The sequence below is a fragment of the Limulus polyphemus genome, unplaced genomic scaffold (genome assembly GCF_000517525.1).
Source record: "Limulus polyphemus unplaced genomic scaffold, Limulus_polyphemus-2.1.2 Scaffold3241, whole genome shotgun sequence".
NCBI classification, from domain to species: Eukaryota; Metazoa; Arthropoda; class Merostomata; order Xiphosura; family Limulidae; genus Limulus; species Limulus polyphemus.
In genome coordinates this window covers 4,590-21,390 of record NW_013668851.1, presented here as the reverse complement: position 1 = coordinate 21,390, position 16,801 = coordinate 4,590, and the positions used below count along the sequence as shown (strand labels likewise).

Here is a 16,801-nt window from a genome sequence, read left to right as displayed (position 1 = left end):
TGTAGACACACACATACAAATGCTATAAAAATTCATATATGTAATAACCTGAAGTAGTTAAGCAAGTTTTGGAATAGCTAGATAATTGAAACAGTTAAGCCCGACTGTTTAATTAACCCTATGTGAATGGTGTTGGTGCTTTGCATTATTTTCTGTAAAGCTAAATATAGCAATAAGTACTATAATTCTAAATTTACTAGGTATATCTTCACAAAATTTGGTAGGCTTATAGTAAACATTACAAATATTTTTTCTTAAAATTTACTGAATCAGTTTGACTAGGCTGTGAGTGCATGGTGATTTTCATGTTAAGAATAAAAATACTTTTTCATCTAAAGTTTTCATGTTTCAATTGCAGTAAAGCTTTGAATTTTATCTGATGTTTTCTTACATTAAATATAGTGAAATCATTAATGCTGGTAAAATGAAAAGTTGAAAAAAATACGACATAAATTTGAATTAACATTTTTTTCTAGAATGACTGCCTATTGTAACAGATGGTTATACACTATTTATTCTTAAATCCAAAGCTATTAGACTTTTCAATTCTGGGTTCATTTAGTTTTATTGCTTTACAGCTATACTTGGACAGTTTCAGAATATGCTGAAATCCATTTATCTCAGCTGGACAGATTTGTGTAAATAAACAGTCGAGTTACAGGCACAACACAAATGAATTACAAATGCACATTGAGCCCATAGCATGCTAGGATATTTATTATTGCAATAAATTTTTTTATGCAAGTTTTCTTATGTATATAACCTAATATGTTTTAGTTGTTACATTGTAGTTACTTTTATAACAATAAATATAAAGTATACATGAAAAACAAGAAATTTGGTACTTACATCTGGAGTTCAAGGTAAAGAAATTTAGAACAAAATATTATCAAAATGGCCTAAAATTACTATATTTTAAGTGATTTTCTAACTATGTTGCAAATATGTTAAATTCTTTTAACTGTTTGGAGCTCAACAACAATCTGAGGCAAACAATTTACAAATGTACACCAAAAATATAACCTTTAGTGTATTCCTGAAGTTGACAACATTCTCTTTATGTTGGTTATAATCATGTATATAACACGTGGTATAGATAAGATCATTTAAAGTTATGGTAAGATGAGAGAAGCCTCACTAATGGTTGTCAGATTTATTTATATCTCACTAATTTGAATGGATGACCTGTCAATATCTTTAGTTTAAGTTTCTGATTCATTGTTCTCTCTGACAGCCTTAGAAAGAAATGGGGAAAACGAAAAGAAGAGAAACAGGGGAAATGTGTCATGTGACACACAGAAATCAAGATTAAGAATTTATTTAAATAGTTCCTTTTGAAATTAAGAAATTAAAACTTGGAGAATATAAAACTTTGAGTTATAAACTACATTTTTCTTCTAGGTTTATTGACATAAATTGATAATAAAGTTGTTCAATTAGATTTTGAATGTAACTCTATAAAAAGGTCGTGACATCCACACTTTGATTCGCTGTCATACACATAGGATTCAAAAAATGTTAATGGAAGACTTCACCCAGAAGCATCAAACATATTTAAACATTAATCTAAATATGAATATTAACTTTTGTGTTAAGTCTGAGTAAAACTGTCCATATGATGTTTTTTTGTTAGATGGTCATCGATACCTTATTCCTTTGTGCCTGTGAACAGTTTAAGAGCAAGAGGCAAGACACAGAATTTACAAGGCACAAGTCTTTAATGGTAATAAAAGTTTTTACTTAAAACTTGTAACTTTTAGGTTTGTAATTAAAAACTGTTCTTGATGAACTGTAGATAAAATTATTTATTAAGAGATAAATACTGTTCCTGCATAACCATAATGTTTTATTCTTGTAAATATTTTGAGGAGTATAATTTATTTTTCACATTAGTAATTTGTAAACTTCTCACTTGTACAAAACCAAAACTAAGTGCAACTTTCAATAGTTACTTTTATTCCATTCAACTTGAACAGAGAATCTTGACTGGAGAAGATGTAGAAGAAGGAGCACAGCCTCTTCAAGAAATGCCAGTAAAGAGCCATGATGAAAATGACAAAGAATAGTCAGATATTCACATTATTATACTGGGATGTATGCGTGTGAAATGTTGATTAATTAGTATAGTACAACTGTTTTTTCTTGTTACATGAGTACCTTGATAATTTTTTTACAAGTAATTGTGGGCCACAAATTTTGTTACTTGTATAAAATAACAGCTCTGATTCTTTAAAGGTAGTATCATCATAGTGTTTAGTTATTTGAAACCACAGGTACAAAGAGAGAAAGAGGTTGTGATTTAATTATTTTAAATGGATATTATTACTTCACTATTTCCCACCTATTGTAGTGCTTTTATATTTAATTATGTTCATCTGCTTTTCTTCTTAAAACGTAAATTTGTACATCATTTTCAGCTAACTTGGCAAGAATTTATAAAGTATTTTGATGCTATTAAATGTCATTAGATGTGTTATTTTTCCACCAACTGAGAAAGTTAGTATTATTTTTTTAAACTTCTAATTTTTTATTTTTGGAAATTTTCTTAAGCCAGTTGGATCTTTTTATAATATTTTTAGAGTTGTCAACTGGTTTGCAATGTGCTTGAGAAAACTGTTGATCATGATTATGTAATTTTTATGCTTTGATGAAATTCATCTAAGTTTGTGAGTTGAGTACAAGAAGGATAAAACCCTTAATTAATTTTAGAAAGTACTAATTTTCTGTGTTTCTCTTTCGACAATAAAGTATTTCAGCAATGGTTCTTGGAGACAGGTAGATGAGAATTTGTTAAAGCTACTCTGTTAACAGTGCCAATTAAAAAATGATAATTACTCAACTGTGTGTACATACATATATATAATGGAGCTTTATATTTTCTCATTGTAGAAGTTCAAAGAAAACAAAACCTACCTAATCATGACATTAGCCTTTAGTGATTTTTAAACCAGTGCCTTTAAAATTATTTGGGATCTACCAGAGCAGCCTTGCATTACAGACAGCTTTTTGGTTTGGTCGTTTTTGTGTAACTGTATGTGCGCAGAACCTGCCTCAATTTGTTTCTAAAGAAATGTATAATTTCCTTGTATTGTAAAATATTTAATGACTTCAAAACAAAAGTAAACAATTAGCTGTATTATCCATTCTATGGACAGAGAGCATTTAATCTTCAAAATTAAGTGTTATCTTTAACTACTTACTAACATGTTATTATATCAGCTTGTTGATAACACAGGCCTGCAAATTTAAACTTCATAAAAGTTGTTTTGGTTTTAATAGATTTTCCATAATTCAGCTATACAGATTTCAAAAATAATCATTTTTTTCTATCGCGTATGGATTTTTTACAAATCTGAAAAAAAAACCTCTTACTTAAATCAAATTATTATTTTGTTTACCACAATGAACATTTTGTATTATTATGTTTGTTGACAAAAATACAAACAAACTGAAGAAAAGGGAAAAATCATTGATGTCAAACGAATATCCATCCTCATTCATCCTGATTTTTTGTGTGTGAAATCTACGTCTTGTAGTGTCAAAACAAGGTGATATGGTCTTTGTTTTATGTATTATGATATGACATTTTGTGAAAAGTCTGTAGGTATGGAGAAAAATTGATATCACTTTTGGATTCAGTGTACAGGAATTACCATAGAACATATAAACATTTCAAGACAATAAAACCATTGCAGGCCTGTGTTATTTGTTCCTCTGTCTTTACACTTCACACTAATACTGCTAACACAAACTATTTTTTGCTCTTAATTGTTTATACAGGTTGAGAATTTAACCTAACTTGTATAGGCATTGGCCAGGCATGGACATGATATGTTTGAGAATTTAACCTAGCTTATATAGGCATTGGCTAGGTATGGACATGATATGTTGCTAATTTTACAGTTAACTTATGCAGTGTGTGATAAAAGTTGCAGTTCTGTCTTCAAGAATTAAGAATATCTTTTACTTTTCTTATGATACTCAAAAAAATTGTTCATTTGCAATGATATTTGAAAAACTGATTTTTTTTAATTTAATTATGGAGTAATACTTAATATTTTTGAAATCCATATATAAGGCTAACAGCAAATTCATATAATTTTTTCTCTGCACTGGAATCAGCTGAACTTAGTATTGATGGAAAATAATAATAAAGCAACAAACAAACTGAAAATTAACAGTAATTGAAATAAGCTACTTGTTATTTTGTGTAATGATCTATTACAAATGTTAACACCTTTGTTTGTCAAAGCTTATAAACTAAAGAAAAAGTGAATTGAACAGGATGTAGTTGTTCTTGTCTTTTAACTTAATGTAGCACGCTAAAGCAGCAAGCAATTAAGTGATCGCAACAAATTTAAATTGATTATTTTTATCAATAATTTTTTTATAATTTATTTTTATACATGTTGTGAGGTATTTTTAATAATATAATGTAATCTTGTTTTCTTGTCGTACATAATGAAAAGTAAAATAATAAAGTATGTTTATAGTTATTCATTTGTCTTTTATATGTTAAAAATTGTGTTTCTTTGGGATATGTAAAAGTTTCCGTTACCACAAAAACCACTTTGGGTTGTGAAGTGATGAATATAGAACAATTTGAGAAGAATAACAATATCTGAAATACACTTACACCACTACTTAACATTGTTAACATACCTGAGTGATTATTGTACAATTTGGGAATAACCTTTGGTAAGAATCTACTGGAAATGTATTTTTTGGAAAAGCTACTAAGGCTACCTGCTGCTGTCCCTAATTTTGAACTACTGAACAGATTGAAGGCAGCCAATCAGTGCCACTCTACTGCCCACCATTGATTGTCACTTTCACAACATACTCACAGTTTGGAGTGCAGGGAAAAACCTCTGATTAGAACACAGCTAACCAGCTCCAAAATCCAGAGCATTACCACAGGTGTAACCTGCTCTCCATCTGGAAATACTAAAGATAATTGCTAGCTTCAGTAATACAGTCCCAGTGTTAAGTAAATATTTCAATCTTTTTTTTTTTAACACCTCCTGAATTACAGTTATTGTAGTCACTCTTTAAAAACAAATTCTAGTAGAATAAATTTTGGGTACTTGTCAAAATTTTGACATTTCTGATAGTAGCGATATTCAAATTATTCTCTCTCCTCAAAAGAAATGAAAAACAGATACAGTAGGCTCCACTGATACAGTTGGAAAACCAGCTTTAGAAGGTATACTTCAGAAAAGGTGTATCATTTATAATCTAAATGAAGAGTTATGTAGAAAAGTTTTGGTTAACATTCATTTATATAGTTGTTTATGTCTCTTAGTGAAATAAAATAAAATTCAGATACCTAAGGTTTTACACGAGCTTCTTTAAATATTACATGTGTAGATTGTAAATATGTGTACAGTTTTCATACTCCTGTGTAGGAGATGAATTCTGAATGTTGACCATTCAGATTTTATTTTACTTGTGATATAAAAACTGTAACTCCATGTAAAATAAAATCTTATTATCATGTTATCATTGCTCTTGGTAAATGTACATTATTTATTTTGAAAGATTTTTAAATATTAAAAAGTACCTAAAATTATAATTATTCACTTTTTGAGGCTCTTTTTTTTAATTTGTATAATTTCCATCATTACATGTGTAATGTAATTGGTATAATATACAAGACTGTATAATTGACCAAGATTAAAAGAAGATGAAAAGTTAAAGATTGTGCAAATCCAACCTATATAGAGTGTTGGGTGAATGAATGATTAATCAAAGAAGTTAACACTTTTCAAACCATACTTATTAAATTGAGAAGTAAAGAATAACTACCAGTGATCTTGTTCGTGATTCTGTTGGTTCATTATACATTATGCATATATTGGCTCTTGATCACTGAATGAAGGAAGTACTAATAAAATGTCAAAGTGACCCAGATACAAGACTGTGAACTGAATTATACCAGATATTCAGGAGTTCCTCATAGCTATTAGAAACTGAGCTTATCAGTAATATATAGTTATTGCTGTTTTTGTTTCTGTCCAGTGATTGCTCAGATTTTAATGTACAAGTTACTCATACATTAAGTGTACCTTTATATCATTTTACATAAGATGGTCCATTGAAAAGTTTCTTCTTTTGTATGAATGTATCAAAGGAATGATGATGTTTGGAACCAATGAGAATGCCTTAACGAACAGAGAATATTATTTACTCAGCTTCTTCGTTCATGAACTGTTTGACCAATCTGTCCTGATTTTTTAAAGCTGTGTTTGTTTTTGTGCTTTCACTTGGTTAAGGATTCTCTGTTATAAATTAGACGTAAATTATGTTGAGAGAGAAAATGTTTAATTATACCGATCATTTTAAACAGTTATTTCACTCTATACTGCTGGGTCTCCTCGTTGACAAGTCTCTTTCTCTTTACAAAGTTTCTCTTTTGTATCTACTCATTTATTACTGTTTTGTACCATATACTTGCTCATTTTAAATAATCATTTTCCCCCATTTTAACTATTTCTGTACCTTGTTTATTACAAAAATTAATATCTCCCGAATTTCAAACCTTTGTAATGTTAAATTAGAAAGTGTTATGTAGATTTAAAAAAAAGCCTCACAGAGAGTTTATTTGTGTTTTAAAAGGAAAGCTACACAAAGGGCTCTGTCCAATGTGGGGAATCTAACCCTAGATTTTAGCGTTTTAAGTCTGCAAACTTACTGCTGTCCCACTGGGGGGGAGGTCCTTATCAAAGGGAACAGGCTTGTATCTTCCTATACAAGGGTATGTTTAAACTTGAATTTGAGATAAAAGTCAACACTAAAAATCCTCTGAAAGTGGAGGACTGACAATACAATAGAAAATGAATACACTATTGTTGTTGTTTTCTAGTTAAACTATAAAGTAAAAAAAAAAAAAGTTAAGTAGATCACCACTTGAACTTGCGTGACGACAAGTACAAAATATATTAGGTTGAATAAACTTTAATTTGATTTGTACATGACTCGCATTTTCCTTTCATCAGCAATCTAACATACTACATTCACTTCTGAAGTTAGCTTTCAGAGTTGAGACTCGCTGTGGAAATCTCTATATTTTCTCCATCTTTCAGTCTGCTGATCATCTATGCTTTTTTCATCTAGTAATTACATACTAACAGTCCTAAATTTATTTATTAGTATATTTTATTCTAATTTTTCGTTTAATTAAACAATTATAATTTTAACTATAACATAATAGTCATTATCCTCAGACAATCAACCATCCTTCCGTTTATCTCCAAAAATAGTTAATTTTTGCCTCAGTTTCATACCGAGTCTTTTTTCTTTCTTTCCACTTACACACGGTAAATAAAAATATCACCTGATTCTGTACGTGATCTGTCCAAAAATTCAGATTACACAGGCCTGCGAATGTATTTTTTTTTCTATCACGTAAGGATTTTTTATAAATCGGTAAGACAAAGAACTCTTACTTAAATCAAATTATTATTTCGTTTACCACAATGAACATTTTGTATTATTATGTTTTTTAACAAATATACAAAAAAGGGAAGAACATTGATGTCAAACGAATATGCATTCTCATTCATCCTGATTTTTTTTGTGTAAAATCTACGTCTTTTAATTTCCAAGCAACGTATTGTATTCTTTCTTTTAGTACTGTGTTATGATGTTTTGTGAAAAATCTGCTCGTGATGGAATAAAATGGATATGATTTTCGGATTCAGCGTACAGGATATACCGTAGAACATGTAAAATTTCAAGACAGTAAAACCATCGCATGCCTGTGTTATTGGGAAGACCAAATGAGTCTGTATGAGGTTAATCCTTAAAATATTACCAGCTCCGAAATAAAACTATTACAACACCAATTCACGCCCCAGTCTATTAACATTCTCGATTATTATTGTTAACATTCCCAGTTTGCCCCTAAAGAAGAAAGATCCACCTTTCCAAAGCGCTCGAGTTATAGGATTTTTATTCATTTCTATCAAGATCTCTTGAACCTACGTGTTTTTCTAACATCATGAACATTCTCGATTGCTGGCCAAAACAATTCATTCAAAATTGACTGAAAGTTTAGTTTTAAAATATAACTTGGTTTGACTCTGCATAAGATTAGGCAGTATTTTTATATTTTATTTTTTCACAAAGGTGTATGGTTTTATTTTGATATTCTTGTATTACATACTGGAACACGTTAGAAATATTCATAATTCTCAGCAATTTTCTGTCCTGACTTACACCTTTACCAGTAGATGGCAGCCAGCTGAAAGCTGTGTATAGGTAGATGTTAAATATAAGCCTAATTGATAATAATATATAGCAAGGTTGTTTTGTTTTCGTAGAAAAATATTGCAACGGTTTGTTAACAATAGTGTAGACCAATGATTTAACGTATTCGAGGTTTAGTTATCATGCTAAAATATATGTTTTTCAATAATGTAACGTTAATAACAGTAACACGATGACAAGCAAAAACGACGACTTTGATGATCATTTATCAACTTTATTAGTTAAAGTTTCTCATACGATCGAAGAAATTAGAACTAGAGCGCTGAAAAATATCCTAGCCAAACTAAATCATGGAATAATAAGGGAAGACGATTTGGTACAAGAGAGACAGTTTCTTGTGCACTTGTTACAATGGTTTAATTTTAAATCTTGTCCCATGCAGTATGAGGTTCTTCAGTTACTGAATAAACTAGTGAAACATACATCTGCAGCTGTCGTTTTGATTGACCTTGGAGGAGTAAAATTTTTCTCAGAGCTTCGATTAGATCTTGCTCCAGATTTGCATATCCTAGTCGATGAAATTCTTTCAAGTTTACTAAGTTTTCCTAATGAAAATTTTACTGAAGTCAGTAAAGACATTTATAACAGTAATAATAACTTGCAATTTTACACAAATCCCAAACAAGAAACTATTTGTCATGGAGATAAAAATGTGCCTTTATCACAGAATTGTGTGGAAGTTACTCATCCAAAAACGTCTTCAACAAGGTTTCGTGCTGAGAGTGAACCTTGTTATTTTGATAGCTCATGCCAAGAACCTGCAGCCTTGTATGAAGATAATGGAATTACACAGTTATTCGGGTTAATAACATTTCCATATTTATCTTTAAGCTCATCAGACCTTCATGTCATTTCTTCAAGTAACAATTCCCTTAATAGTAGTGATTCGAATGTTATATTACAGTCTTGTAAATTTTTATGTGATGTGATTTTTAAGGACTTCCCACCAGAAGTGTTTTTACAGGAGCCAGATATAATAAAGTCTCTTAAAAATATACTTAGATCAGAACATTCAAGCAACCATCAAGTTGTAATAGCAGCACTTAAATGCATCTCTGTTTTGACATGTCTTCTTCATGACAGATTATTATTTTATCAAGATGCATCTTTTTATTGCAATAAGAGTGGTGTAGACAGCAATTTTGGTCAATTGACTAACTCATTAAATAATCAGCCAACACTGCATCAAGACTTGAATACCTGTGTTAAAACTAATGATCAACGTTTATCAGGTGATGGTCAAGAACTTTCTCCTGAATTGCCTGCTAATTTAATTTTGCCTCAGAATACTCTAAATCCAGAACAATACCAGTTGCAAGAAAGGCCTAGCTTGAACTCATCTCAGAAACTGTTTACAATACCTGCTTATTGCATATCTGTAATTTTAAGTGCCTTACCATTTTTTCATAACCATAGCTTACATGTAGCTGGAAGTGTTTATAATCTTGTGGAAGGTGCATCTAATTTATTGAAGTCAGTCATAAATCCTCTTGTAAGTGCTTCTGTTATCAATAATAATGAGTATGCAAACTTTAAAACAGAATTCTGTCTTTGTCTGGAAACTTGTGGAGAGCTTATGAATTATCATGAAGAGCAGTACATGAGTGCCATATCTGGCACTGGCCAAATTGAAAAACATAGAACGATATTTCTTGCTATCACTAAAAGTTTGGGTAAACTTTTGAAGCTATTTCCAAGTATTACTGAAACTTCTTCACTTGTCACGAATACTATTGTTAAATTAATGATGGATGAAAGTTACAGAATTTTGAATAAAAGTGACCATGGAGAATTTCTGAATTTTCTTAAGTTAAGAAATCATCCAGATGTTCACACTTTCCTTCAAACAGAGGAAGTCAGGATGAGTATAAGTGCACTTTATCATTTTTTGCATGGTTTGGAATCATGGGAGGGAAACAAAGCTGAGCATCTGTCACATCTTGCACAAGAAGCTGTTTTTTGTCAAACTTACTTCCGGAAGACAGAGTTTATCACTGGTGTTATTTTTCTCTGTTCTCGATGTTTTGAAAGTATAGATGATGAGAGTGCTATTTGTGCCAAAACTTCAGTTAAGGTTCTACTTAATCTACTTGCACATCCACATCATGAAATTAGGTTTGATACTTACAGTAAATGTGAAGAAAAGGTTAAAAAAATATTGAATAATTATATGAATGAGAAAGAAATAAATTTGATGGAAAAAAGAATAAGATTTATTTTGGATTCTAAAGTTCTTTTTCAGTTATGTAACTATGGCATGATGGATGAGGAAAACATTTCTAAAAAGGCTAATGAAATTTTAACTTCTTTGCTGCAGACTCGAGCTATGTCTGTGGAACTGTGGAAATACATTTTGAAATGTATTATTCCAATCTTACCATTATTACAGTCGTTTACTGACATGGATACATCCCTAGGAAGGTGCCTTTTCCATATGATAGACCCAAACTTTCAAGATGGCTTGTCATCTTTATGTTTTCTTGAAGTTATAAGAAGCAATCTACGTTTGATGTTCCATCCAAATTTACGAGTTAGATCTGAGCTTCTACCAAGAATTGCTGACATATTATCCCATGAGCCTGAATCATTGAGAAAGAAACCCTTGGTTTCAAAATTTGCTCTTGGTAAACCTCAACTTTCATCTTTGCTGCTAATTGACAACCCATCTAACTTAAAGAATGGCAGAAATGATTCTGATGTGCCATTTCAGTGGGATACTTTGCATAAACTGATGGAAATAGTGAAAAACCAGAAACTAGATGGAGGAATTAGACAGTCTGCTTTTCAACAGTTAGCTTTGGTTTTAGAAAATAGTAATCTTCATGAGGCTTTTCTTAATGACAGTGGTATAAAGTTAGTTTTTGATATAATGAAATGTGTTTTATGTAGTGAGACTGAAGAAAAAGGGTTCACAGTTAATGTCCTTCCAAGCTGTGTAAGTGTGTTGCGTTGTACAGCTCTTAGTGACAACATTCTACGACACAGATTAGCTTACAATGAGCATTTATATTACCTAGTCTTAAAATCATTGTTACTGCATCAAGAGGATAAAAAAACAAGAAAAATTTTGGCTGAGCTTTTGTCACTTGTATTATTTGATGAGATAAGTTGTATTTCATCATTTGGAGAGTGTTTGCCCAAATTCTCTCTTCCAGCAGTAGTAGTGAAAAGGTACCATCTTCCTTTCACTGTTCCTATTCATAACTTGAAAAGTCCCTTTGCTGTGGTAGTCACACCAGAACATTCTGACCCTCTTCAGTCTGGTGCTGCAGCTGAGAGGCTTAAAGTTTGTTGGAACTTGTGCTGGCAAGGAGGATTACAAAACATATTAAAATCTAATGAAAATAATACAAAAAGTGATGACCACCTAGACTTCACCACTCATGAGGTGGAACGTTTAAAATACACCGATTCTTTGTTTGCAATTTCATTTTTTCTCAATGAAATATCAAATGCAACTACCCATAATAAAGTAAGAAGATCACTTCATGCTCTAAAACTGCACACAATTTTTTCACAACTGGAAGATGATAGTTACAATCTAATCAGTGGTTGGGATCGTTCATTTGAGAGATTTTTTAAAGTGTTTCCCTCAAGTGAAGAAGACAAGAAACTGTTTATAGATATTTTAGATTTTTGTTCATGGTTTCTTACTTTACCACATGTACCCATGAAATTGCATCAATGGCTATGGAAACAAGTATGTAGAGTAGAAGGTCCTATTCAACAACTGTTAAACAGACTGTCAGAGTTTGTCTCTGTAGAAGAGGGTAGTACACCAAAACAGTTGGTGCAGGAGATTCTTAAGCTTGTATGTAGGCTTTTGGTGGTTGCTTCAAGATGCAAACTAGACACTGAAGTCTATGATAGAGAATGCCTTGTTAGTCATCTCATCCAGGGGCTAATGGTTGCAGGTACTCCACAGTTTTACAGCTTACCAATGTTAGAGAAAATGCTTGTAACACTGCTTCATGTTACAGGAAAACATTTCTGGAGTAGAGAGTTTCAAGAAAAGAGGAGACTGGAGTTAACTAGGCAGTTGCTCACAGTCTTAATGGATGTAGTCATTGCTTTTCACTTTGGATCAGGAGGAAATACAACTTCTTTTATGGGGCGTGGTATTGTTAAGGCAGCATCAATGTGTCTTCATCAACTAGCAGATGAAATGAGCTCCCAAATGGATAACTGGGAAATGCATTGGCTCCATGAAGAAAGTACAGGGAATATTAGAAGGTTGGGATTAATGTGGCTTTTACCACTTTGGACAGATAGAGACCCAGAAGTCAGAACAGCTGGGCTTGGAATTGCATCTTGTTTAACAGTTTCTTTACGAGGTTGTCATTTACTTGGTGAACAACTTCGACAGGTAAGTGGTGGTATTTGGGGAGCTGCATTGAGTTTTCTTTTAGACCATCGGGAGGCAAGTAGTGTTCGTGAACAGGCAGCTCTTATTTTGTGTAATTTAACTGTGCTCTCCTTAACCACAGAAAACAATAGATGTGTGCATTCTGATAAAGGTACAGTCATTCATGATCCAAGGGTATCTGCTTCTGCTTTAGGATTAGCAGCTTTAAGAACAGTATTACAGCATAGCAGTTTTTATAAGGAAATGGTTGTCCTGATATCAAATTCTTACTATGAAGAAAACATTCCTCTTCTGGCAATCAGTTTTCTGAATCAAGAATTCATTAAGCCAGATTCTGTGTCAACATTATTAACAACTCACTCTGCTTTGCATAGAATTGTTCCAGATGACACCTTAAAAAACACAGGTATTCCCATAATTGAGAGAGTTGAAAATATGACCCAGCAGCAGCAAGATGACATAGGCAGTCACCAGTCATTGTTAGGGGGTCTCAGTAGCTGCAGTTCTGATGCTGAGCAATGTGAAAACAGAGCACTTTTTGTAACTACACCAAGTTTAATTAGAATAGTATGTCTTCTGTTACGAAACCTTCTTCTGCAAGATCCAGATACTGTGGGTCTAGAAATGGTTCGACATCAACTAATTCATCATCTTTTGAGATGTTTACAAACTTATCAGTTTTTTTCAACTAGCCAACATTTAACTCCAAATTTTAGAAAAGAAAAGCTTTTGCTTTATTCTGCAATTGTCCGACTTCTGGAACCTTGTCTTTTGAACAAAGAAATAAGACATAATCTCATACTGCAGCCACATTATCTGATGGTTGTGACAAATCTCTTTGTCAATTGTAGCATAACCACTTACAGTAAAACTGATGCAGTTACTTCTTTGTATATAGCAGTGTTTCAGGTAATTACTAGTCTTCTAAATATTGAAGGAGTATTAGCCATGCCTGTGATTAGTTTTTGTTTAGCCCAAAGCTGGAAGGAGATAGCAGAACAAGTAAACACTTGCATCAAACAAGATGATTATCCAAGATTGAGAAGGAAAGCTCTTGAGTTTTTGAATCATTTGTGCTTTTTTGAAACAAAACGAATAGAAACTTTTCATTCTCAGGAAAGTTTAAATGATGATCCAGCCTTAGGAGGCCCTTCTGCTACTTTTAGAGCACTTCTTGACAATCAACTGCAAGAACTAACTGGTAATAACAATGATGTCCAAGGAAAAGAAGAACCTGGAAGACAGTTTGGTATTACCATTATGAATTTGCCAATGAAATCTATCCATTATATTTTTAAAAGTGAGAAGGAAAGTTGGTCATCAGTAGTGAGCAATACAATGTGTTCCTTGTTAGGTGTATCAGCATCTGCTAGGTCTGCAGTATTGGATAAAGGTTTACTTAAAACAGTGTTGAATGACTTGAAAGATGCTGTTAATTTCATTGATTGTGCCAAAAAAGGAAAGAATTTAAAATGTCAGGAATTGATTCAATTTTTTATTGAGAAGTTGCACATTCTTCAGCATTTGATATACCAATCAAAAAATGCCAAACTCCAAGCATGTGAATTAAGAATAATCACCTATCTTAGAAAAATATGGAGCTTATGTTTGACAAATTTTAATCTGATGTCTAGTTGTTTGTCCTTTTTGGTTACTTATACTGCTTTTTGTGCAGAAGCTTGTAGTTCCTTGGTTATAGAAACGACTCAGGGCAGCAGTGGAACTGCATCTGGTAAGATGACAACACTCCACCAAGTTGTGTTTGTAACTGAAAGAGAAATAGACAGATTTTCAAAGACTCGAAATTCAGCTGTTTTAAAACTAGCTTTTCAGGTTTTAACCAATGTTTGTTGTGTGAGTGAATGCAGAAACATAATTGCCAGAACAAACTTGCTTGAAAAGTTCACCAAACTGCATCCCAAACAGAGACAGAAAGGAATGCATATTCAGCTTTTGGAAACATTGTGGTTCACATTCCTTATCAGGCTGACCACAGTTAGTGAAGGACAACAATTACTTATTACAATTCCTGGATTCATCAACTTGTTAATAGACTTTGCAACTACAGGCTCCTCTAATGCCTGTAAAAACTCTGTTCTTATTTTAAGAAATTTATGTTTTCAGTCATCCAATAAGTCTCATCTGAAAGCATCTGAAAGAATTGTTCCTCTATTTTTCAACTGCCTGAATAATGAATCTGAAATGCTTCCTTTATATGCTGCTTCGGGACTATGGGCATTGTTAGCTAATCATCAGCGAGTAAGGCCATTGGTAAAGAGCACAGAGTGGTCCGAACTAAGACTTCAAGAAATAGTGTGTTTCATGGAAGCAAAAGGAACAGAAAAGTCTCTCCAAACAGCAATGTACCTAAATAATGTGAAAAAGTTGCTCGCAGAAGGAGACTAAGATGCAGGTATAACATAACTTGTAAATAGTCTAAAGGAAGGATAAGCCCATGTTTTATTGTAAGATGCCTTGTAATTGTAAATATATCAATAGAATGTGTATCAGCCTTGCCTTTGTACCTAACCCATATAGTCATACTGTTAAATTATTGTGTGTACTGTGAAATATTGATGTGAAGGTCATATTTAATGTTAGAAGCCAGTTTAACATAGATAGTTATTTGCTTCGGAGGTGATCAGTTCTGAGCATAATTAGGAAAGCAGTTTTTAATGTGCACGTCTATAAGGACATGTATTATATGTACACTGCTAGTTCTAAAAATCACATATGTAGGAAAACAATTGACTTGATATATGAGTTATTTAGGAGAACCAAAATATCTGTGAATATATTCATAACTTTGCTGAATGGGTTATTGAACTTATACTTTCAAACTGAAAACAAATTGCTCAAGCATGTCTTTATCTATTCCCATCTTAGTTTATTTAATTTTTTTTTTGTAACATACATTTGATTCCTTCCACAGACTGAGACTTTTTAACACCAACCCAATTATTGTTTTTTTTCTGTAAAAATATTTATTCTCTAGGACCTTAAGTACAATACACAGTAAACGTCCACTCACAGTCAATACACATTAGATATAAGCTCGGTTACTTTCTTTCCAACATAGAATTGTTAATTTTTAGGTGTTTTTTTGTGTGTTTATCACAAAAAAAGTGATTTGAGGTGAAATCATGAATTATTTTTCACTTCATTGTATAAAGATTACAGATGTGTTGTTACTATTCATGTTCTCTGTATGTGATTTGTTTATTTATTTTTTAAATAAAATTCAAGATGTAGAAAAATGTGGGTTATTTAAAATCTTATTGTGTTTCATAAATTGTAAGTATAAAATTTGGATTAAAAACTGGTTTACAAAGTTATATTTTCTCAAGTGGAAAATGGTCATATTGTATAAAAATTTTAGGTGCATGTACAGTTTGAGTTCTGAAATTTTGCTTGTTTATTTTTAGTAAAACAGTAAAAGTTGGGTGAAAGTGCTCATAGAAAGTCTTATACAAACTCTTTAATTTAATACTGTAGTACTGTTCTTGAATACATTTACATCTACATGATGACTTAAATGTTGTCTTTTAGTGAATTAAGTAGTTTTTAGTTTCTTGGAGGAGGAGGGGTTATTTAAGAAATCAGATTTTGTAAGACGTAAATTTTATGTTTTTGAATAGCATGTGGCTTGTACAATGCTTATGATAGGTTATGCATCTCATTTAAAGTACATAGAGTAAGTCTTTAACAGTTCACAAAGATAATCTGACTCATAATGTGGCTTTTTTCTATGGTGAACTCATAACACATTTAACAGAATAAATAAGAATTTGATATTTGTGAATGTACATGTAAAATGATTGTTACTGTATTGGGTTTTAATATTTTGCAACTTTATGTTTCAGTTTTTGTTAGAAATTCTCTTGTAAACTAATAACGTGTAATATAATAAATATTTTGAAACTATACAAAGTTTTGTTACATTTTATTTTGTATATAAAGGGATTATTTTATGAAGCTTATGTTTTTAGATGCCATTTATTTATGGCATAGCTAATTCACGGAAATTCCATTGCTACCTGTATCCTATTGTAAATGTGGAAAATATAAATCAGTAGGAGAATTTTCATTCAAAGTAGAATAACAAACAGTATCAGAAAAAACATACATCAGGAATTACTAATTTTGATTATACACCCAGTCAAA

The 16,801-nt window shown here is 31.7% G+C and overlaps 2 protein-coding genes across 5 annotated transcripts in view; both read left to right on the top strand.

The window, feature by feature from the left end:
• Window positions 1–2,263, top strand: part of LOC106468973 (CTL-like protein 1) — a 52,993-nt gene extending 50,730 nt beyond the window's left edge. For all 4 annotated transcript variants that reach the window (XM_013929427.2, XM_022397368.1, XM_022397367.1 and 1 more), the window contains 2 exons: window positions 1,634–1,723; window positions 1,977–2,263. In XM_013929427.2, the coding sequence (XP_013784881.1) occupies window positions 1,634–1,723; window positions 1,977–2,066 (180 nt within the window). In that variant the 3' untranslated portion in view covers window positions 2,067–2,263. The remainder of the gene's footprint in view (window positions 1–1,633; window positions 1,724–1,976) is intronic.
• Window positions 2,264–8,258: 5,995 nt separating this feature from the next.
• LOC106468971 (rotatin-like) lies at window positions 8,259–15,738 on the top strand. Its single transcript, XM_013929425.2, has one exon. The coding sequence runs from the start codon at window positions 8,444–8,446 to the stop codon at window positions 15,041–15,043; it is 6,600 nt and encodes a 2,199-aa protein (XP_013784879.1). The 5' UTR covers window positions 8,259–8,443; the 3' UTR covers window positions 15,044–15,738.
• Window positions 15,739–16,801: the final 1,063 nt, after the last annotated feature.

Bases quoted from the DNA above. Each gene is read 5' to 3' on its own strand.
- LOC106468971 (XM_013929425.2), top strand. From the start codon at position 8,444: ATGACAAGCAAAAACGACGACTTTGATGATCATTTATCAACTTTATTA.